At 38.7% G+C, this 25058-nt stretch overlaps 1 protein-coding gene across 1 annotated transcript in view; it reads right to left on the minus strand.

Moving 5' to 3' along the window:
- DMD (dystrophin) overlaps positions 1-25058 on the minus strand; it is a 1498644-nt gene that overhangs the window by 1272231 nt on the left and 201355 nt on the right. The window contains exon 8 of the mRNA XM_077807212.1: positions 16092-16211. Within this exon, the coding sequence (XP_077663338.1) occupies positions 16092-16211 (120 nt within the window). The remainder of the gene's footprint in view (positions 1-16091; positions 16212-25058) is intronic.

Genomic DNA, 25058 nt, shown 5'->3' on the forward strand with positions numbered 1-25058 from the left:
ATTCCTTTGTTCTCCAACCCCTTTAGCTATCACCTTGCCTTAGACCATCAGTTGCCAGGAGACAGAGTGTCAGCCATTTATGTATGCTGGTCCTTTGCTCTGCAACAATTACACCCCTTTATCCCACCACCTAGAGACTTAAGAAATGCATAGGGGAAACTGAGGCACCCCTACAGTATTCAGAGGAAACATTAAGAACAGTCCCACTTTGTCACAATAACAAAAGTGCAGCATCTAAACAGTTGACTTTTAAAACAAAAACAAAAATTCCTAATCCCCCGCACACACAACCAAACCTCTCATACAGTGCAGCAATACCATGGATCTGCAGTATGAGTACAGGATCCAGCAACATTGTATAGTAGGAATTGCAAGAATGTTATGTCACGCTCCTCAGTAAAGTAAAAGGCACATTGCAGATGTCATCTGACTGTGTGGCCAGGCATGACACTGACTGCATGCCACAGCTGAAAAGCTTGTGACATGCTTTCCACTTCATTAAGTAGCAAACCAGAACTGCTCTCATAGATTAAATGAACAATTTCCAATATGAAGAGCTGTCTCAGATCTTATACTGACATATATTAGAAACATGAAAAATATAATTGATCTACCTTCAGAGAGAGGATGGTAGATTTAAAACAGTGCCATTTTTTCAAGCAGCACATGTACTTGATACCATAAGACTGAGGAATACCCCCTTTCCTAACATCTGGATGCACAGGTACAAACTATGCTTCTAGATTTTTTTGAGTTCAGATTAAAGTTCATGCTCTCGGTATTTTATTAAAGAATGTCCTAGTGGGTATTTGCTTTAGTTTCAATATTATATCTGGACAAATAATGCATAAAGAAAGCTTTCCATAAATATCCATTTGATTTTTTTCATTAAATTGCAAAAAAACCAAAACTCAAATAAGTTTGAAAGATGAATTCAAGAAATTCTGAATTCAAGAAAGTCTGTGGATATTCTATAAGCAGGTAAATACAGCATAAATTCAATTAATAAATAAGTAATCTTTAATTATTCACTCAACTCTGTTCTTTGTACCTATAAGCCCTAATGGATGGGCCATTATATGGATAGGTTTTGTAAAAGTGTGATCCTAAAGAAAAGATTAGTTGTTTCTCAGCTTCCTTTTGTGGCCCAACCTGCTTCCAAACTCAGGACTGACCCTCAACTCATCTAGCCACCTCTTTCCCCAAGCCCAATATATTCCCAACCATTTCTGCACACTGACTGTTTATAAATCCCGTCCCCATGGCCACCCCAGATACCACAAGTTCTCTCCTGGTTGCTTTGCTTGATTGCTGTAATGTAGATCATCTATTCTTTCTGATTGCTTGATTGACTCCTTACTATAATCCAGTCTCTGGCTTCCGAGGCTACATTCCTCCCGCAAACCTGGTTGTGGTGTCCACCAACCAGTTCCGACAGGGACTACTGTCATTATTCACTAGATGCTAACACAGCAAGCAGGATTTAACACATCCAAAATAGGTGGTCTAATTATCTCCTCTAATGAATGTTATGTTGAAGTACTAACCTTGGAGTAACACTCAGTGTTCTGTATTGGTATTTATGGAAAATCTGACAACCATGTTTAATCAACATTCTGTTTATTTACAGATAAGTATGAACACTTCTTTTGCTTGTTTTTGGAATATAATGGCCAGATTTTCACTGAAGTTAATGAGTGATGAGTATGTTCAACATTTTTGAAAAATCAAGCCACAAAAGTTTAACAGAAGAATTCAGAAATCAACATGATGACACCTAGTGTAAGATTTTGCTTCTCTGATTCAGTGTGTAAAAAACCTTCTGTGGCTAGTCTGCTCCCATTGGCTAGACATATGTAACTCAATAACAAATTAATCCTTGCAAACTCTCTTAATAATTTACACTTATTAAACTGGCTCATGTTCTTTTTTCGAATTGCAATGCAATATAAGCCTAACAAATTCTTTGTTAAGAAAAACATCCATTTTTGATCAAACAAGGCTCTGTGGAAATCTGCCATAATAAAGGAAGAAGATTCAGATTCTCCAGAAAGCTACATTTTCCTGAAGATAACTAACAACTTACTGTTTGACCTGAACTACTATAAAGAGTACTAGAGTTGCAATTCCTCAAACTCTCAACTCACCGTACATGGTAGAGAGGTATGTGTTATGTATGTAGGGGTAGGATTTGGGCTTGGAATACACATACATTTACCCCAATAATCTTTTAATGGGGTGAAATCCTAACCTTACTGAAATCAATGGCAAAACTCTCTGACAACTGCACCCCATATTCATCATAGTGGTATGATTATGATAGGATTATGATGCATTCTGTACAAGATGTGTCATGTGAGGTGGTATTAGAAAATCCTGAATATGATTATCCTATTTGTGAACGTGTATCATTTTTGTATCAGAAGTTATGCATATTGACTATGTATCTGTATTCCAAATGGGCTTACTCTGGGTAACACCCACAACTAACCATTCAGGTACAACAGTTAAGCTAGACCGTGCTAATGGCTCATCAACAAAGACAATGGATCATGGAAGAGCTTAGCCTTCCTGTGAACGTTTCAGCCAGCCTATGAATAATGGTTGCTATGACTTGGCAAGGCATACAAGGGCATGTGACCAGACCATATGACACTGAACTCCATTTTGGTATCTGTATTTTTCCACAAACTGGGCTGGGAATTTAGCTTGAAACAAAGTTTTAATGGAAAAACTATATAAGGCAGGGAGTGACATCATCTCGGGGACTCACTCCCCACACAAGAGAACTCCTGGAAACACCTGAGAAACAAAGACTGAACTGGGGTAAGTGCTGGACCCAGATTAAAGAGATTTCTAACCTCTGTAAGGAAACTTGGTCAACTGCTTGTATCATTAGTCAGGGTGAGAAATTTCTAATTCAAATCCTACCTATCTAGTATATTAGTCTTAGTTTGCATTTTTATTTATTTGCTAGATCGTCTGCTTTTGATCTGTTTGCTATTACTTAAAACCTATCTTTCTGTACTTAACAAAATTGTTTTCTGTTTTATGTTAACCAGTGTGTTTTGAGTGAAGTGTCTGGAAAAATCTCAGCTCTGTAAACAAAGGCTGTTGCATGTGAGGGGGAAGCAAATTAATGAGCTTGCATTGTACAGTTCCCTGTACAGAGTAAGATGGTATAACTCTGGGTTTATACTCCAGCAGGGCTGCACGGCTGGGGAGCAGGGAAATTGGCTGTTGTCTCCTGTTTGTCCTTGAGTGGCTTAGGTAAAGCATTCAGGTAGCTCAGTAGGGTGTGTGGCACCACCTACTGTCATGTTGGGTGATATCAGGGCCTGGAGAGGCTGGCTGTGTGTCCCCCACAGAGCAGTGTGAGAGAGGCCAGCCCAGATGAATGGTTATGAGGCCTGCTCCCAGACTGCACTCCAGGGGTGACAATCTTTCACACTCGTATTTTACCAATATTATTTTTTTAACGACTTCCACAAGTAGTGCCTCTGATGTGCAACTTATTGAGGAACTATGTCAACATACTATGTAAAACTCTCCCCCCCCCCCCCGAAAGGATTGTAGTATTTACTTTGTGGGGCATTTTTTTCATTGCAATTTAGGGGAGATCACAGTGAAAGTACAGACACAGAAACAGAAAAACACACCACCAAGGTCACAACCACTGTTTTGAACATACCCAGAATTACAGCTGGTCAGAAATTCTCTGATGGAAGACTCTTCTTCCACCACAGAATGCTGATTTGTCTAACTAAAAACGTTTGGTGGGGACAGACTGATTTAGACAGAGTTGTAATTGGACACAGGCAACTTCAGAAAACTGACTAATTTCTTGACAGCTTACCTGGTGAGCTACTGGGAAGCTTGAGCTTCCAGGCTCCCAGGTACCCTTCAGCCTGGTAGGCAAACTGCCTCAGAGCCAAGACTTCATTTCCCTTTCATGGAGAACTTTGAAATTTTTGCTTTTCCTTACAGTTAAAAAGAAATTGAAGTTTGAAATATCAAAATCCTTTACAAAACAAAATTATCTTTCTCCACACAGCTGTACTCAAAATAATGCTTTACTGTTCCATTTGAATTTTCATTCCTTCACCTTCACTTGTGCAGATATATATTTTTCTGCCTACCAGCAAACACTTGTGTATGCTCTTTATGTAGTCTAATTTGCAAGCATTATTATTTATTTACACTAGCAGAACCCAATGGTTACAAATACTAATGCCTGGCACGTTTGTGTTTCTATGTTTTTGCAAAGTGAAAGCACAAGTATGTGTATGCATATTGCATATGCACAACTGACAAGTTCTCTCTTCAATCAGCAAGCTTGAACGTCATCTATTTTTTCAGATCAATCGCAAGTTAATTTAGTTTAGAATGTTGTTGCTATCTCCATCCCTACTTGTAAGAGACTATAAATATATATCTATTGTGAAGGACATAGGGCCTATCTATAATTATTTATGAATACTGGAGATGACCTGGTTATTTGGGATAGTTGCTGTATGCATATATTGGATCATTGGGATGCTAACTGTGTGCATATGTTGAATTAGTTTAATAGCAGGGTTATTAGGAAATTAGTAGAAAGGCAGCAAATAACTCCAGATAATCAACCTCCCAGTAAACACAGCAGGTGTCATTAAGAGAGAGCCTGAGTTAACAGCTGGGAAGATGCTACTTCCAGGCTCCAGCCAAAAGTTACAAGACTTTCTCTGCCAAGACTTGGACTCAGAAAGACACTGAACAGTTAAACAGTCACTCTCTAGGTGGGGAGGCAGGGAGGCAATTGTCAGGAATCTGTCTGCAGTGAACAAACAGATTCCACTGGCGAATCTGAAGAAGCAAGCCCTGCATGGCCCACTCTGACAGGGTTGATGGTAAGGAGGATTGATGGTAAGACAGACGTGTGTATGGACCTTTTTGTTGTGTTAAAATCCCTTTACTCTTATGTTGTTTTTTTTTCCTCCTCTGTGTTTTAGATTAAACAATACTTTGGTTTGAGAAAGGTGTCTTGTCACTGGTATTAACCACCAATCATAAGCTTCCAAAGGGAATACTTGCAAATGCTGAACTCAATTGGGCCTGCTGGGTAAGTATGGTTAGACCTCAAGGTGCTGTAGCCTGGAACCTGGTTTAAGAGTGGCAGAAGCACATGATTTCACCCTGAGATACGTGATGGCCCGGGGCCTAAAAACTGAGGTACGCACTCAAAGAGACCAGAGTGGAGCCAGAAGTGCAGCTAGCTTTCTAACTGTGCCATCTATACCACCCACATGCACAACCTAGTGTCATTATAAAATCTGTGCAACACATCCAATCTGTATATTCTTGGTGCTTTAAGAAACCCAATTTCACAGAGCTGAAAACAATTATAAGCCAAATCATCTGGGAGGAAGAATTTAATCAGAAAAACATGCATGTTAATTGGGAATCATTTAAGAACACCTTACTAGATGCCCCAAAAGCTGCAATCCCACAACTGAGAAAGAAGCCAGTGCTGGTTAAAAAATTGAACTGGTTTACAGTGGCAGTGAAGAAAGCTGTATTAAGAAAGAGAAAGAAAGGAAGAAAGAGAAAAGTTGACAGTAATGAACATAAATTACAGGCTAGGAATTGTGGAAAATGATAAGAGAAGCAAAGGGACACAAGAGAAATTGATGGCCAGCAGAGTTAAGGCCAATAAGTTAAGAACAATAAGGATTTTTTTTTTTGTAAAAAAACAAATCAAACAACTATATTAAACTTGCATCCAACAGTTTTAATATTCCAGCAAGCAGCTCAGCCAGCTCTATTAATGTTGATTTTCAATAAGCCGTGGAATTTGGGGGAAGTTCCAGAAGGCTAGAAGAAAGCTAATTTTGTGCCATTTTTTAAAACAGGTAAGTGGGATGACATGGGTAAGTAAAGGCCTGTGAGCCTGACCTCCCTCCTGGGCAAGATAATGGAGTGGCTGATACAGGACTTGATTAATCAAGAATTAAAAGAAGGTAATGTAATTAACGCAAATCAACATGAGTTTATGGAAAATAGATCCTGTCAAACTAACTTAAAAAAAACAAAAAACAGAGAGGGTAATTAACCACTGGAACAATTTACATTTTCATGATGGATTCTCGATCCTGACCATTTTTAAATTAAGTGTTGATGTTTTTTCAAGAAGATCTGCTCTAGGAATTATTTTGGGAAAGTTCTATGTCCTATGCTATACAGGAGGTCGGACTAGATGATCATAGTGGTCCCTTCTGGCCTAAAATCTTGGAATCTATCAGGAGTACATAACTCTCCTTTCGACACACCTCCTCAGAGAAAGTATACGAACTGAGAAGATGGGAGGGGAGAAAGGAAAAACGACATGGGATTTTCTAGTTAAGGAAGAACTCAAAGGAAAGGAAAGGAGAAATTATTCTACACAATTCTTAAACTACCAATATCTTCTCTAGCAATAGACCTAGAAAAGGCCACTCACTTAGCAAGGCTTGTTGTAGCTAAAGTACCTACTTCTGGCTCTAATGTGCTTATGACTTTATTGGAGTGTTTGCAGAGAGAGGACAATGCCCCAAAATTAAATTGCACTGTCTTAAAAACAGAGATGGAGGAAGCGGTTACTTCTTAACCTGAAATTATTGCTACAGATATAGCACCAGTCACAGCAGATTTAGCAGCTGCATTAGTTGCATCCCAGCAATATGGTCTATAACCAAGATGAGAAAACAATGGCTCCTAGAAATAGGTAGACATGTTCACATGCAAAGCAAAATCAGGAAACATTGTTTTTAAATGTGAATTTTGGCATTCCTCAATTTTTTTTTAACCTTATGCCACAGAATTATCACTATTTGTCATTGAGCAACATTCACGTAGGGGGAACAATTGAGCTATGGTGAGGGTGGGCTTTGTAGGCCATGTTTCATTGTCTGTCATATAGATACCTGATTCCTTATGGGCTAATAATTTCATGCCATATCCTTCAAGTTAATGTATTACTAGTGGTAGTCAGGATGGAGTTGTGTGTTACAATGCACTGCAGTTTCCAACGTACAATACAATACATTAAAACGGATAGCGAAAGTGGATTCGAAAGGCATGGAACTTGTATTAGATGCACAAACATGCACAAGTGCCTATCATTTAACACAACAGATGAGTACATTGTTCAGGTGACCAATCTACAACCCTTTGTAACTGTCACATTATAAACACTTCATAATAAAGGTAAGATGGAAATATTCTCAATAGCTGTGCTGTCAAGTACCTTTCCAATTCCTTGAGTCATAAGAACTGACATTATCTTTCTTGCTTATATTTTAACTACATGCAAATTTCCTACCGCCGCTTAAGCAAACCCCAGCCCTTTGAAACTACTACATGAGGAGTTGGTCTTTGTGTGCAGATTACCTGTTACCAGAGATTGGATTTCAAAGGCCAAAGCTGTATAAAGAAATGTTTGAACTGCCTAGCAGTGGTTCTGAATCTGAGATAGTTACAAACTTGTAACCAGAGGGAAGATCCAGTTGTGGGTTTTGAAGGATTGACACCTACCAGACCCAGAGGTTGGAGTTGGGGGTGACCTCTGGTAAGCTTTATAGCATTCCAGGTTCTTTTATTGTTTTTGATGTTTTCTTTGTAATGATTTTACCTGAATAATATATGTGCTTGCTTAGAAAGAGCTGTGTGCTAACTTATAACTGCAGACAATTACACTGTTTATGACCTCAGGAGAGAAAGCAAACACATACCTTTTAGGCAGTCTGGCTTGCTGGGAATATCACAGTATAGACAGGGCACTATGGAACCTTAAAGAGCCCCCAGTCAGGAGGCAGTGTTCTTTGCCCCTGAGGGGTGATAACTGAGGAGCTGCGAGCCTAAAGTGGGTACCCTATGTAGACCATGGAGGGGAAATACTGGTGCAGTTACCATGAAGCTGCGATACTTACCTTTTACTTTACAGATTTGTATTATGTGCTATTCTTCTGATGTTTTATAAATAAAGCAACTTATCTTTTACTTGAGCAGCTTTGTTTATACCTCCGCAGTTTAAAAAAAAACAAAAAAGTCTTTGCTCTCAGCATCTACAGTAACAATTCTACACATGGCTGCATCCCAGTGATCTATATTTAGAAACATTCTTCCCTAATCTAGTGGCCTGCACCAGCTCAATGATGCAAGGTCACTCCAAATGCTTGATTTGCATACTTGAGAAGAGATGATGTTCCAAGAAAACTAAAAAGACAACAAACTACAACCCTCAGCCCCTGAAAAGCTGTACAATTCCAAAGCAGCATAAGAATTACACTTCTTTCTTTTATTGTCTCTATAGTTAGGCCAGGCAAAGTATTTAAACAAAATGATAGGTAGCTGTATCGATATATGGTTTAAACTGTGACCCATACTTAACCAATCACTTCTAGTGACAGATCACAGAAAACATAAAACGGAGGTTTTTGAGGTAAACCTATTTAAGAAACAAATTTGTAACAAATTTACATGCAAAAATATCGTGTAAGAAGTCTTCACTTCTAGGATAAGCATTGATTATTTAATCATATGGTGCTCAGTTCTGCCACCTTTACTCATGCTGAATAGGATCTTACTCTGCTGGTAGCACCACTGAAATAAATGACTGAAACTTCAGCTGAGGCACATCTTGGGGCTACCAATTCAATCCAAAGCATAAACCATGGCAGCATACCTTCTTTCTCCCCTGAAATTCCACCCCCTCTACTCCTAGAAAAGGAAGTTTCACAGATCCCTACCCCAAAATGAAAACTGTTTCATTCTTTTTAAAAATAAGTCCTTTGAGGAAAAGCTTTATTTATGGATATGAAAAGGTAAAATAGGAGAATAATAATAGCCTGTTAAAGATTGAATGAAGCTAACATAGGAATCAGAAAAACAAACAAAATAACTGGCAGGAGCACTGAGAGTAAACATACAATAAATTATAATAAGCAGCCTTGAGTCTGCAACTAATGGAAGAATTTTGGTAAAAGATGCTTCTCTAATGAAGTCAGGCTAACTACTGCTAGACTGGATGGACCAGTGGTCTGTAGAAACGTTGTTTGCGTCTACATGTTTAACAACCCACAAAAACAAGAATGAAATTCAGTACATTGAAAATGTATATGTTCTGCAATAATAATTATGGTGTTACCCCTGATTTACCTTTTCTCAATCTATTCCGATATAAGAACTTTTTACATAAACTACAACAATGGATCATAGATCAAAAGATTATTTGTACTAATGTTCATAAAGTTCATAATAAGCTACGTAAATAAAACTACCTTTACCATCAGGGCCTGTGTCTCAGCTTCCCTCAGCTAAGCAAACTGGAAGGACCATCAGGAAGCACATTAAAACTCCATGATTCTCTAGACATAGCATTGGGCAGAGGGGACTATTCTAACTTGGGCTAGCTGGTGACAGTCCCTAAGGGTCCTTTTGGCTACTGAGTACAGTTGGAGCAAAGTAGGCGCCAGACAGAACTCCTTTTTGCCTCCAGTGCCAGGACTACTGGATAGGTGAAGTCCCTCTGGTCTAGTGGTATCAAGGTTCACATAACAGAGTAAAGATGTTGGTAAATATAAATGCAATATAAATAGTAGGTTGAGTAGAAGGGATCATGACTTTTCATGTCCAGGTGGTGACCCCCTATTGACTGTTTAAGTCTTTGTGGTGAACAAAAGGAGGTTGATTGTGACTCAGAGATGTGGGGGTTTGGTGACTCAAAGAACAGAAATCTTGTCATTTCCTTGTGGTATGGAAGGGGGCTGAAGGCGGTTAATCTGATTTCTCACTTCCAAAGGATGTTAGGGGAGGAATTCTTAACTCCCAGTCCAGGTAACAAGCTTGTTTGATTCTCTAGTACCACTATATTCTAGTACTCATTGTCTCTAATACAGGCAGTACTAGAGAATCAAACAAGCTTGTTACCAGTCCATCAGCAGTCCATGGAGAACTGGCTGTGCACATGGTACTAACTCTCCTTGTTTTTATTGTTATGTCACATTAAAAGAAAGATTTAAATACTTTCTTAATATTCATTTTCCATTTAAACATATGCTGTAGTTCTTGAAACGGAAGGGAAGGGGGATGCTCATAATTTCTCTATAAAAATGTGGGCCAGGATATGACAAAGTTTTAGAATACCTGCTCTAGTAGCTTTACCTCAAGTTTACCTAAGAGTGACTCACTCTGTCAGGCAGTATTCAAGCCTCTCTGGTGACATCATAAAGGATGTTGGGAAAAGATTGCCTGGCTGGTTAGATATTGGATCAGAAGGCAATTTAGGATCTGCTTTGGTTGAAGGTTAATAAGATGCTGCTGTAGTCTAATTTCTTTCTTTTCTATCCTCTTCTGGTATACTGGACTAGGTATCCAAAACAGTTTAAGAGCCTCCACTGGGAAGCCAGATAACGAAATGCAAATAGAAGAAGACAGATTATTTCATTTTGACAGAGATGGTCACAGACAAATATTGACCCCAAAAGAACACTGGTACCTTGTATTTAAAAACAGAAGGGACAAGAAATGCAAGACAAGGTCTATCATACATGGATAGTTGAAGTAACTCTGAAATGGTATTTAATGAGGGACAGTTACCTGTCTGTTCTCTAAATTTCAGGAAAAGAGTAAGCTGTACTAGACATCCTGTTCAGATAAGTTTAAGAGCATATTTTCAAGCAGTATGTTCAGGCATATAGATTTGTGTGTGTGCCAAGAGAAGTATAAGTTGATTGTAAAAAGCTATCACTGCAATCTTATAAAAGACAGAGTTGTGACCTGTTGATAAGGATAAAAATTGCCACTCTTAGGTAATAAAGTGAATACTATGTTGTGAAAGGTGCTGGGATTGATTTAGCAGTGCATATGGTGCATTCTGGATTTCCAGGGGAGGAGTTGATGTCAGTACCTTCTTAGAAGCATTAGTTAGACAAGTCAAAGAGGTTTTATAGGGTTTTTTGCAGGGTTGTAGGTAAGGCCAAATTTGAATGGGTAGCTGCAAACAGCATGTACTGTGGCTGTTACACTCCACATATATATCCATTAAAAAGTGGGATTCAATGGATACTGGATGGCAAAAGTAGATTTTTAATTTATGAACTGTTAATTTCATCATAAAAATAGTGAATCCACATTTTCCCCAGCACAGAGTGTACTCAATTTTGCTGACGCTAGTGGCTTTAGTTAATAATTTTCATTTAACAAGAGATTTGTCTTCCAGTGAGATACTAGAAAAATTCAAGGGTCCTGTGGAAAAAAGCTACACAGACAACCTTAATTCTGGTATTTCATAGAATCATAGAATCATAGAATATCAGGGTTGGAAGGGACCCCTGAAGGTCATCTAGTCCAACCCCCTGCTCGAAGCAGGACCAATTCCCAGTTAAATCATCCCAGCCAGGGCTTTGTCAAGCCTGACCTCAAAAACCTCTAAGGAAGGAGATTCTACCACCTCCCTAGGTAACGCATTCCAGTGTTTCACCACCCTCTTAGTGAAAAAGTTTTTCCTAATATCCAATCTAAACCTCCCCCACTGCAACTTGAGACCATTACTCCTCGTTCTGTCATCTGCTACCATTCAGAACAGTCTAGAGCCATCCTCTTTGGAACCCCCTTTCAGGTAGTTGAAAGCAGCTATCAAATCCCCCCTCATTCTTCTCTTCTGCAGGCTAAACAATCCCAGCTCCCTCAGCCTCTCCTCATAAGTCATGTGTTCTAGACCCCTAATCATTTTTGTTGCCCTTCGCTGGACTCTCTCCAATTTATCCACATCCTTCTTGTAGTGTGGGGCCCAAAACTGGACACAGTACTCCAGATGAGGCCTCACCAATGTCGAATAGAGGGGAACGATCATGTCCCTCGATCTGCTCGCTATGCCCCTACTTATACATCCCAAAATGCCATTGGCCTTCTTGGCAACAAGGAGATTTCCTATCTTTAGTGTTTGACTTTGCTACATTAATGTTTTTTTAATGTAGTTTTTTGTATGTAATATTATTTGTGTGTCTTTACAACACATTTGTATATAAGCATTTGATAACATTATCGTGTCTTTTACAAAACCAAGTTTGAGAGAGATGATAGCAGGTAAACTTTGATAGGAGCTATGTGAAACTGAGGGGAGGAAGTCATGAAATTCCCCCAAAATCTTATTTCACCATTTTCTCACCTCTGAAAATTCACAAAAGCAGTAATTCAGCTGTGAAAACATGAACACGCAAGATGTTTACCCTTTATTCCCCAAACAGCAGTTGTTGTAAAATGATTCCATTTTCAATAGAAATGGCCTCAGTAACATATGAGAACTTCACAGAGAATGGGTCATATTCTGAAGGTGTAAGACATGCCAAAACACTTACGCTTCTAGAAATCTGAATTTTAACGAGAGTATTTTGAATATGGTGTTTGTATGTAGACTACCTTTATGTCTCACTTTGCTATTGGAGCTACAAAGGAAGCACCCATATGAACCATATATAAATAAAAAGTGCACTAGTATTTCTCAGGAGAAACAGAATGATTTGTTCCTAAGTACAGCTGCACTGTACACAGTACTGCTAGTTTGTCAGACTCCGCAGTACACCATGCCACTAACACCCTAGAACAAGGAATCTCTTTCAGCTTGGAGATTTCAATGCATATTTTGCAAGCTGGAGCTATACCATCCAGAAATCTTCAGAGTGCCAATAAACACAACTGCTGTTGCCACCACTAGCACAACAAGGAGGGGGAGAGCTGATTACTTGGCCTTGGTTCTGAAGATGGGCGAGGACAGTAGTGTTGACGGTGTGGGGTGGACCCACAGAGAGAGAAGAAGTGGACTTCAAAAACATTTCAAAGACTGCATTAAGTTTGGGTGCTTATTTGTTTTCAGCCACACCTCTGAATTTTTTGAGGTATGCATATCACTATTTTGTATCCTAAAAATAGCATAGGTTGCATATTCCCTATAAGGACTAAATTAACTCTAAATTATTGCCTATGGATTGCACTATTATCTTTTTTCAACTCTCCACCCACATGCTCTCTGAACAGCAAAACAGCAGCAGCAGAAGAAAGTCTTTAATGGGGCAGGGGAAGTTTAAATTGTGCTGTGGACTTTCCCTAAGGGATCCTTTTCATGGCACAGCCTAAGTAAAAAGTCTCTTGTTCAGGGAACAGTAATGTAACTAATTAGATTTAGTACATTTTTTTTAACCTAAACCCACATTTCATTTCCATGAAATGAAAGGAGGAATTACCCTCCAGATGATTCACAGAAAAAGCAGTCTACCCAATACTAATTTCATTTCAGAGGATGATGGGAACCAAAAAGACATGTGAGAAAAGAAGACTAAATCTCAGCTAAAGTGACAGATGACAGCGAGGAAGATTTTCAGATTTATCTTTCAAATGTAAGGCATTACAAACTTGGTTGCAATGATCAGCGTCCTTATGTCTGTGAAAATCTGGCAGTGAAGTGGCACTGAAGATGCTGCAAATAATTCAGGGCTAAAATGGCCACATTAGAGCTTTTAATTCCCAATGATGAAATTATATCTCCTCCATACTTTAGCATGGAACTTATATTCCACCAATAGAGGGGCAATTCAGTATGCCTCCAAAAGTCTAATTCTTTTCCATAACAAGGGGGGAGGTGGGGAAACGTAAGTTATCCTGTTTTACACCCAAAGATTTCATAAACATACCTATAATTTTTTCATGCTATTGTATCAGTGTGGCTGTTAATAGTTTTCCCCTTCCCCTCACATTAGTTTCTTCTGCACTTTTGAATCTCCTAGAGAACACAATCAGCTTGGAAGTTGTACATCATATTCACAAGAGGACTAAAGAACAGAAGACAATGAAAACACTGACTTCCCCCAATCTGATCCTTGAGACCTAAGGATCACAGTGTGACTGGTCCTACCCAGATGTGCAAGACCCTTGTAACTAGAGCTGTTTGAGGTTTTCTCAACAATGGTTTTTTTTTCCATTGAAAAATTTCTATGCCAACACACAGTTTATGGGAAAAAATAATTTTCATTGAAAATTTTTGTTTTTCCAACAAAACTTGGAAATGAATTTTCTTGTAATTTTTGCTGAGTCAGCTGTTCTTCTGGGGACTTCTGGTACTGTGCAGTCCCTTCACATACATTCCAATGAGGGTTACAGTTTAAAAGCCACATTTATAGTGCTAAAAGGCAATATATCTGTGCATATGTAATTAAGAACAATATCTGCTTTTCTGACCTTGTGCTTGCCTATTTAAGAATTCCAGTAATAACAATGGGCACATTTTTTAAACCCAAGTGCCTAAAGGTATGCTCCTAAATGTAGAAAATACCACGCTGGATCAGAGAAGACTAATTGTGTATTGTGTGAAAAAACATTTTCTTTTATCAGTTTTGAATTTGCCACTTTTCCATTTCATTGACTGCCCACTGATTATTATTATTATTTACATTGCAGTAGCACCTAGTGTCCCCAGTCAGAGCACCACTGTGCTAGGCACTGTGCAAACATAAAAGATTGTAATCTCTTTTAGACTGTCTAAAATAGATGAGTGGCAACTGATAAAAGTGAACGAGGGATGGGGGGAAACAAGCTAGTCGTGAAACATCTATTTGGTATAATAAGCAGTGGTCATACTTTCTTCCAGTAGACTAGATGACATAACATTTATTCTGACTTTCCCTACCATCCCCCAGCCCTCCTTTTTTTACACTATGAGTGGGACATTATTTCAGTGGAAAAGGTATAATTTATCACTTATTGTTCCTGTATACAGCATGGAAAATTTAGAAAAGATCTCTAGTTCTTGGACTTTCCCTTTAAAAAAAAAAAAGATGTTAAGTATGAAGGGGAAGTAAGATTATCTGCTGTGGTATGTTGTTCCATGTTATGACAATTTTCCTCAGTTTATCAGCCACAACAGATACTGCATTTCTTTAGGAATTGCTCTTCTTGTAATTTCAGTACCCCAGTGACACAGGACAATGCAGCATCAGGAACAGAGATGATTGCAAACAACTCAGTTTTGTTGTTGAACCAGATGAACATGAAATGCCTGTTTATGTCTGAGCCCAGAGCAGTTGCAGCCAACTTGTTTACCTCTTCCTCCCTTATTTGGAGATTGAGCATGAGACTAAATTGTGTCACAGATAAGTAGCCTGAAGCAGCTGGCTGGAGAGATGACATTTCACCAGGATACAAAACAAATGCACACAGAAAAAAGTGAGAAAATAAGATAAGGTGGTTGAGATTGCACGCTGGACAGGCATGCTTGTACAACTGTGTCTGGAGACTGCTGAATTGGAATTAATTTGCAAACTGGATACAATTAATTTAGGCTTGAAAAAAGACTGGGAGTGGATGGGTCATTACACAAAGTAAAACTATTTCCCCATGTTTATTCCCCACCCCCCACTGTTCCTCAGACATTCTTGTCAACTGCTGGAAATGGCCCACCTTGATTATCACTACAAAAGGTCATCCCCCCCCCCCCCGCTGGTAATAGCTCACCTTAAGTGATCACTCTCCTTACAGTGTATATAACAACACCCATTGTTTCATGTTCTCTATGTATATAAATCTCCCCACTGTATTTTCCACTGAATGCATCCAATGAAGTGAGCTGTAGATCACAAAAGCTTATGCTCAAATAATTTGGTTAGTCTCTAAGGTGCCACAAGTCCTCCTTTTCTTTTTGTGTCTGGAGTAACTCAGAGCTTACCAAATCATTTAAAGCTCATTTTGATAAAATACTTCAGACATATTGTCAGAGTGAATGTTGTACCAGAAAACCTAAAAGAAGGGTTTTGTATACAAAGGGTTTTGTGCAGGGACGCTGGACAATTGTTTTTTATCCTTAGTTTACAGATGGCATGTAATCCCTTTTTCTGATTTCATACAAAAAACCTTCACATTTTTAAATATTTAAGGCACTTTTCCCCCAAATATTTACATTTAGCCATGCACATAAAAACAGGACTGACAATTTTTTTTTTAAACAATCACAAATATTTCTTGAGGGATGCTGAAGATGAATGCTTTTCTTTTTTTTTTTTTAATATACAGAGTAATTCAACATTTACCTGAAGCTGTTCTTCTAGTGCAGCAGTAGCTTTATCTCCACCACTTTCATCCACCACAACTACCATATGAGTAAGGGAATTCACCCTGACTTGTTCCTGTTCCAAGTCTTCTTGAAGCGCCTAAAAAGAAAAGGGGGAAAAAAAATCTATCATCACTCTTTAGACAGGAAGATTCCAGTCCTCAAACAGAGTGCAGTGTCAGAGTAGAACCTCATGGACTAAAAAATGGGAATACATGAGCAGTAAGGTGCTACAATATGCAAGGATAGTTGTCCCTTTCTTGAAAACTATCTAGTACAATCTGCCTTTCCTCTCTAAGCGTTTAGTCCTCTCATCAACATTCAGAATGAAACTTTGGATTGAAAAAAAATTGTTGAGCCTGTATAGTTGACATTTTATAAATATCAATATCTTGCTCATTTGAAATGGGTATTAGATTACTTTATTAAACAGTGTTCGCATATGTTATAGTATTACACACAAAAAATATGTTAAAGAACATTATTAAAGTTGCAATGTCAAATACCCCAAACTTAGGAAATACTAGTATTAAGGTTGCCTGTGCAACCTTAACTTTGCCCCCTTCTGTGTGGGTGCATTATGATGCAGTCTTTAATTACATGATCACATACTATTTTTGCCACAGGACCCTGCTTCAATCAGTACACAGGATGATTGGTGCCTACTTGTGGTTTGAGCATTGGCCTGCTAAACTCAGGGTTGTGAGTTCAATCCTTGAGGGGGCCATTTAGGGAACTGGGGCAAAAATTGGGGATTGGTCTTGCTTTGAGCAGGGGGTTGGACTAGATGACCTCCTGAGGTCCCTTCCAACCCTGATATTCTGTGATCTATTCAATACGTTTTCTCTCCTCATTGTTCAATGTGTAGCTCCTGCTTTATTTACTGTACACTATTCAAACTTTGCTCTGAAGATAATTTACATTTTACCTTAATGGATGTTGTTGTTTTTTTCTTTTATTTACTCAGTATTAACTGCCTCATGGCCTTTTCTTTGGCACTCAACATTGTAGTCTAAATGCATTACAAACATTAATGAATTTATTTTCAAATGAGTGGTAGCAACCCCATTTTACATTCATAGAGAGATTAAGGCCAAAATAAACTCTTAATTTTAGTTGCCCAGTCTCAGACTCCAAGGACCATAGTACTTAACATTGCATAACACTTTATATGTTGCAAGTATTGTTCCTACTGACTTCAGTTGTAACTGCGAATTCTTAGCACTTCTGGAAACCAGACCCTAGGGTCTCAAGTCAGGAACTCAGAAATGAGCAAACAAATGGAAATCACCTGTAAAGAGTTTGGTTTCAGTGACTTGCCCAATATCACAAAGGAATTCTGTAGAATTGAATTCCACAGGGCAGCATAAAACTGCCTTAGACATGAGACTATCCTTCCTCTTCCTGTAACTCCCTGCCTCATTCATTACACTCCTTCCAACTTCTGCAACAAGTGAAACAGAGGTCCTACAGACAACAATATCCTTTACTGCACAACCTTGTTTCATCCCCAGAGCAGCTCTGTCCTGTGCACTGCACAAAGCAAGGGTCCAGTGGAAAAAGCCAGTATGTGATAATGTAATTAAAGACTATGTAAAAGAATAAATGGACACAAATCAGATGTCAAGAATTATAAAATTCATGAACCAGTCAGAGAACACTCGATTACAGACCTAAAAGTCACAATATTACAACAAAAAACCTTCAAAAACAGACTCCAACGAAAAACTGCTGAATTGGAATTAATTTGCAAACTGGACACCATTAAATTAGGCTTGAATAAAGACTGGGAGTGGATGGTCATTACACAAAGTAAAACTATTTCCCCTTGCTTATTTCTGACCCTACTGTTACTCTCACCTTCTTGTCAACTGATGGAAATGGGCCATCCTGACTATCACTACAAAAGTTATTTTTCTCCTGCTGATTATAGCCCACCTTAATTGATAACTCTCATTATAGTGTGTATGGCAACACCTCTTTTTTCATGTTCTCTGTGTGTGTAATATATATATTTATATGTTCCTACTGTATTTTCCACTGCATGCATCCAATGAAGTGAGCTGTAGCTCACGAAAGCTTATGCTCAAATAAATTTGTTAGTCTCTAAGGTGCTACAAGTACTCCTTTTCTTTTTGCGGATACAGACTAACACGGCTGCTACTCTGAAACCTCTCAGAGTGAAGGCTCCCTGTTATCAGTTCTGATGCCCAGACCCAGATCCAGTACAATTAACACCAGCTCAGAGGTACAAATTGCAAAGAAAATCCTGCTCAGCTCCAGGCTGGAGCATGATCAGTGAAGACAGGACCTTTGGGGATTTATGCTGCTAAAATCTAACAAATCTCTACTGAACTTAAGCAAACTACAATATTTCAAATTTTTATAACTTAGTTAAATTTAGGCACTTTTTTATGGAGATGGTAACAGCACATCCCTGTCACAAAGATGACCCACCCATCAAAAGTTAAGTCCCTGCTCTAAAGCATGGGGACACTAGAGCATCTAAAACACAAGTTAACAGATTATATTTAACATGGCGGGGGGGGGGGACATTTTCCCCTACCCTCATTCTCAAGAATGACTGAACTGTTATGGTTGAAATTTTCAAAGAAAAAAAAATCAGCAGGAAACGGATCTAGCATGGAAACCTTCAGCCCAAATGGTTAAAGTTTGGCAAAGTTATAAGCAACTGAAAATGGTTTTGTATTGGGAAAAGTCAGGAAACCTTAATATTCAGAAGCCACCAGCCATGTGCATGTTTCATATAACACATTTCATAGTCTACATCTGTTTTCTCTCGGTAGTTATACTTACAAAGTGACACCCATGTACTGTCATTTAACATTTTGATAATGGAGAGACTCATATAAATGCAGTGCAGGAAGCCATCTCCAAGCAGCATCTAGTCCAGCCCCTTGCGCAGAGGCAGGACCAAATCCCTGAAACGCATTTGACCACTCTGTTCTTAAAATCATCTAATGATGGGGATTCCACAACCTCCCTTGGAAGCCTATTCCAGAGCTTAACCACACTTATAATTAGTAATTTTTTTTCTAATATGTAACCTAAATCTCCCTGGCTGCAGATTAAGCCCATAATATCTTGCCCTACATGCAGTGGACAGGGAGAACAATTGATCACTGTCTTCTTTATAACAGACCTTAACATATTGCAAGATTTATCAGGTCCCCTCTTCCCGGTCACCTTTTTCTCAAGACTAAACATGCCCAGTTTTGTTTTTTGATTTGTTTTTTAACCTCTCCTCATAGGTCAGGTTTTCTAAACCTTTTATCATTATTATTTTGTTATTTTCCTCAGAACTCTCTCCAATTTGTCCACATCTTCCTTAAAGCGTGACACCCAGACCTGGACACAGTTACCTCCTGTGTCTTACATATGACACTCCTATTAATGCACCCCAGAATTAAATTAGCCTTTTTTTTGCAACTGTATTGCATTGTTGACTCATATTCAGTTTGTGATCTTCTATAACTCCAGATTCTTTTCAGCAGTTCTACAGCCTTTCTAGTTATTCTCCATTTTGTAGTTGTGCTTTGATTTTTCCTCTCAGTGTAGTACTTTGCACTTGAATTAAATCTGGTTGATTTCAGCACAATTTCCTATTTGTCAAGGTCATTTTGAATTCTAATGCTGTCCTCCAAAGTACTTCCAACCTCTTCCAGCTTGGTGTCATCCACAGATAGTATAAGCACACACTCCACTTCATTATCTGAGTCATTAAGGAAAATATTGAATAATACCAGACCCAGGACAGACCCCCACAGAATACCAATTAGACGAGCACTCGCAGTTTGACAGCGATCCATTGATAAGCACATTTTGAGTATGGTCTTCCAATCATGTATGCAACTACCTTATAGTAATTTCATCTAGATCTCATTTCCTATTTATTTTGAATGGCCACAATCAATATATTGGGGCAGATTTTTGGTTTTGTTCCATTCCCTTTGCAAATTCTTTGCAAGAGGCAAAGTCCTCTGCTTGGGATTCCCCGGCAGAGGGGAGCCTCAGAAGGCGTGGAGAAGGCATAAGCAAACCCCTTTCCCTCTTTCTTCACAAACTGCAAGGAAGGGCAGTAGTATGTGTGAATTTCACTAGCTAGCCGCAGACTAGAAGTTACAAGAGAGGAATGTTGTTCAATAATAAGAGCTTTGAATGGCACAAAATTATTAACATCAGTTACTGGAATTGTTGAGACCAGAACTCATGGTCTCTTCCTGTTTCAGAGTAACAGCCATGTTAGTCTGTATTCACAAAAAGAAAAGGAGTACTTGTGGCACCTTAGAGACTAACCAATTTATTTGAGCATAAGCTTTCGTGAGCTACAGCTCACTTCATCGGATGCATCGGTCTCTTCCTGATACACCTCACCCTAGGCCAAAATAGTAGTAGTTGTAGTCTCCTTTTCCTTGTCCTCCAGATCTAGAGCTCTAGTTCCTTTCTGCTTACCATGAGGCTCACTGGAGCTAGCAGTGTGTATTAAGGAACTCCCTGCAACTGAAACACACTCAGTGCAATCAGTAGGCAGTGATTTCTGTGATGCATTCTCAGTGCAGATTGGATGTTCAGAGATTTTAGAATCAAGCTCTTCTGAGCATGTAAAAATAGCAATTTTCAGAGACTTATAACTTGGATAAATGTTGGTGTATTTTCATGGGGACAGCATAAAACACCTCTTTGATCCCAGGGCTATCCCACTGCCATGTTTGAAACAGCATAGTTGCCAGAGCTTTTCAGTGAAATTATTGGGTGGAATTAACACTGGCAAAACTACCAATTTTTCCCCTAAGGAAAGGTTAAATATTAAAAAGCAACCACCACCAAAACAACCTGGGAAAGAGCAAGCTTGGAAAATTTCATTTGGAATAGGTAAAGTCTAGAAGAGGTTTAAGCAACTGAAAACAGGTCACATAATGCGAAGTGTTAGGGAACCTTTACTATATAAATGTCATTACCTGTAGCAGCTCTGCATATCATATGTACTATATTATTACTCATTCTGGCCTGTGCACTGGGTGAAACCACATAATCACTATGTTCTCGAATGAACACACGCTGAAAAATTATAGAAGACAAAAACACCACATCACCAAAGGGTGGACACTTTTGACTCCATACCCCTTCTGCATAACAATCTAATCTTTATTACCCATTCCATCTCAAGTATCAGGGGGTAGCCGTGTTAGTCTGGATCTGTAAAAGCGGCAAAGAGTCCTGTGGCACCTTATAGACTAACAGACGTATTTGAGCATAAGCTTTCGTGGGTGAATACCCACTTCATCAGATGCAAGACCAATAGACATACTGGAGCATAAGCTTTCGTGGGTGAATACCCACTTCGTCAGATGCATCATGCATCTGACGAAGTGGGTATTCACCTACGAAAGCTTATACTTATATTGAAGTATAAGCTTTCGTGGGTGAATACCCACTTCGTCAGATGCATCATGCATCTGACGAAGTGGGTATTCACCCACGAAAGCTTATGCTCCAGTATGTCTGTTGGTCTTGCATCTGATGAAGTGGGTATTCACCCACGAAAGCTTATACTTCAATATGTCTGTTAGTCTATAAGGTGCCACAGGCCTCTCCATCTCAAGTGACAACTGTTACTCCCTATGCTTAACTATCAATCCCAATTTGTATTTAGCTCAGTACTGATTTCTTTCCCCAGACCTGAAGAACTGTTTGGTTAAAAAATGTGAACCTTCCACCAACAGAAGTTGGTCCAATAAAAGATGTTACCTTACCTACCTTGTCTCTCTCACTCTCATAGCAATTCAGAGGAACAAACTATAATGCAAGAACAAAAATAGGAGTCCTTCTCATTCTTAACAATAACTGCATTTTATAAAATCACTGGTGAAATAGAACTGGACACCACTCACAGACAGTGACAAGAGCACAAATGAACAAATGATGGGATAACAAAAATAATAATCTAGTAGCACCAAAAGCAGATTTAGACAGATCTCCTGTCCTGCTTCACAAACTACCTCCCCACTCTTGTCACTAGAAATGTGCTTAGCTGACTGATTCTCTGGCAATTAAGTCAAGGAATAACAGGATAAAATAATAATAAATCAATAGAGTCTTAAATAATAAACTCTGCCTGCAGTGGACAAACTGCCCTTTTCCACAGCAGCATACAACAGATGTTTCAGAGAATACAGTGGTTTTCTCTGACAGATGATATATATAATTGTGCCATGTATCAAAGTAATGGGAATCAAAAAAGAAAAATGGAGCTATTCATACCCACCCACTCAAACATGATTTTTGTGGAAACAGCGTGAGCATCTGTGTACAATTTCAGTTCAATGACATGAAAACCAGAGAAGGGCTCAGGTCTGAAAATTAGACCCAGATCCTTCAGTCAGTGGGTGTTTGGGTTAAAATGGTTTAATTATAACTTCAGAAGGTTAAAAATCCAGTCAGCTCCCTGACTACATCATTAAGAGAGATTTGACAGGAGAGTACCCCAATTTTTGCAGTGTAAGCCTCAGACATACAGAATGAAATCCAATATGCTAGTTTCCTATGCCTAGAGGCAAGGCGGATTAAACAAGGCAACAGCTCAAATTTATATTAGACTTATTTAAGAATGAGGCAGGTGTCAGTCATGTAACAAAGACAAAAGATCATCAGAGGATAGTCATCTTTCAACATGACAGAATACAGCAAATGTTATAAAGAGAAAAATGTAACCAGCATCTAAGATACATAGCTCAGGGGGACACTGTAAGCAAGGGAAATAGCCTTAAAGAATATAAGACTCTGCTCTCTCACTGTGTGTTGCCTGTATTTCCCCCTCCCTCCCTTATTAAACTAAATAAATCAAAATCAGTGGTAGGCTTACAGATTCTCAAAAAAACCAAACAAACAAAAAAAAACAAAAACCAAACCACCACCGTGAAGGCCATTAATGACAGATCTGTTCCCAAGTCTATTATCATAACTACTTCTAAAAAAATTGATTCCCAAAATATACAGTTATCAATTTGATCAAAAGAGGCACAGGCAGAGTGTTGTACTAGCTTACAGAGATCTACGTAATTGCAGCGTCTTCCTTAGTAAAAAAAGTCAAAATGTCTCCTGCTAACACTTTTCCAATCAGGGGTGAAAACCTGGCTCTACTGAAATCAATGGATTGGTTTTTAAAGGCCAGAACTGCACACAAAATAATCAGAACCACTACAATGTATCAAATTCTGTGACCATTTCTAAATAACCTAGGTCAACATCACAAAACATGCACTGGGATACTGATGAAGGTATCCAGATAAGGGGAAAAATTCCAAGGTCAACCTTGATTAAAATCCAACTGCAGAGAAAGTTTCCCACATACCTTTTCATTTTTAGGGACATACTGCAAACTCAAAAAGGAACAACTTTCCAAAGTTTTATTTTTGTAATGAAAATTTTGCACAATTCTCCAGTAAAACTCTAAACTTCTGAACGTTTTAGCCAGTTTAACTGTACAAAGTGAAATCTATACATAAATTTTAAAAGTGCATTTTTGTTTAATCACAAAATTTTAAATATGTAGCCTTTCTAGGCAAATTAACAATCTTCAGTTTCCTCTCAGGTACGCAGATTTCTTTCAGTTTTAAAAATGCATAGCCTAGACTACTTGCAACAGTAGACAAAATACCTAAAATACAGGTCAAATGACAAATAGCGTTTTTTTGCTGTTTCTTGGACAATTACGTTAAAGTAGTTTGGCAAACCTAATGTGAGATCTGTAAACATGTTCCTTTCTGTGGCCCTAAAACCCCCTAGAATTTGTCTTTGGCACAGTGCAGATAGAAACTGTCCTTTCTGCACTGTTCAGGTGAAAGTCTCAAACAACACTAAGTTAAGAACGGGAGCTTGCTGGAAAGAATTCCTCGGTCTTTTCCTGACAGCAAATAACAATCAATCCTAGATCTGTTTTATTGAATGGTTTATCTTCTCAGGATTGAAGTTCACTCACTCAACCTGGGCCCACAAAGAGGAATTGGCATATCTGTCTCAAAAACTTGAGCAGTATTTGACACAACATACAGAAAAGGCAGATTAAAAGGAACTAAAGATACAGAGTTTGAGTCAAGAGGCAGAAAATAAAATGAACAAAATAGATATTCTAGGTGTGGAAGGAAATAAGGGGCCAGGAGCTAATCAAAGGGAGATGAAGAGAAAGAATAAATATGACAGAAACACAAGAGAAAGAGAGAGATTGCTGCATTCCAGCCAACAAACCAACCCATCATTCTGGCTGCAACTACCCAATTAATCTGATGCCATCTTCTCATTTCTGTCTTCCGAAATCTCCAGTTCCTCCCAGCAAATGCCACAATACTAATATTATGCAGTAATTGGGAACGTATACATCCATGTTAAGGACATGAAACTTTCAAAACCAGAGATTACTTATACCTTATCCTGAAATGAAGTACCAGCTGTGCTGTTCGTGTTCATATCTAGTGCAATAAAACTTGGTTTCAACTGTTTTCCCCACACATTATATACAGCCATGAATTTTTATCTTTGCTGTAGTATGCAGCTTTGTTATACTGCAGGAATCAGGAGGCACTGGTGCAGAATATAATACCAAATAAATTCTATGTGAATGTTGCAGATAGCTTTGAAACGTCTGCAAACATCTTGTCCTCCAGTTACTACCTACCGGGAAGTTCTGCCTGAGAAGAATTTTAATCCATGCCCAATGAGGAAGGGGAAAAAACCTCTTTTTTATCATTTTACTGTCTGAATGATCCCTTGGTAGAGAAGATAGAGTTGAAACCTTATTTTTTAAGTATATATCCACAGTGTTAACTGACTCATCACATTCAGAACTGTGGAATCAGTATATGGGAGAGGGAAATTTCTGAATGCCTTGGAGACCCAGGGTGGAAGTCCTGGTCCCACTGAAGTCAGTGAT

This window comes from Eretmochelys imbricata, chromosome 1 (assembly GCF_965152235.1).
Source record: "Eretmochelys imbricata isolate rEreImb1 chromosome 1, rEreImb1.hap1, whole genome shotgun sequence".
NCBI classification, from domain to species: domain Eukaryota; kingdom Metazoa; phylum Chordata; order Testudines; family Cheloniidae; genus Eretmochelys; species Eretmochelys imbricata.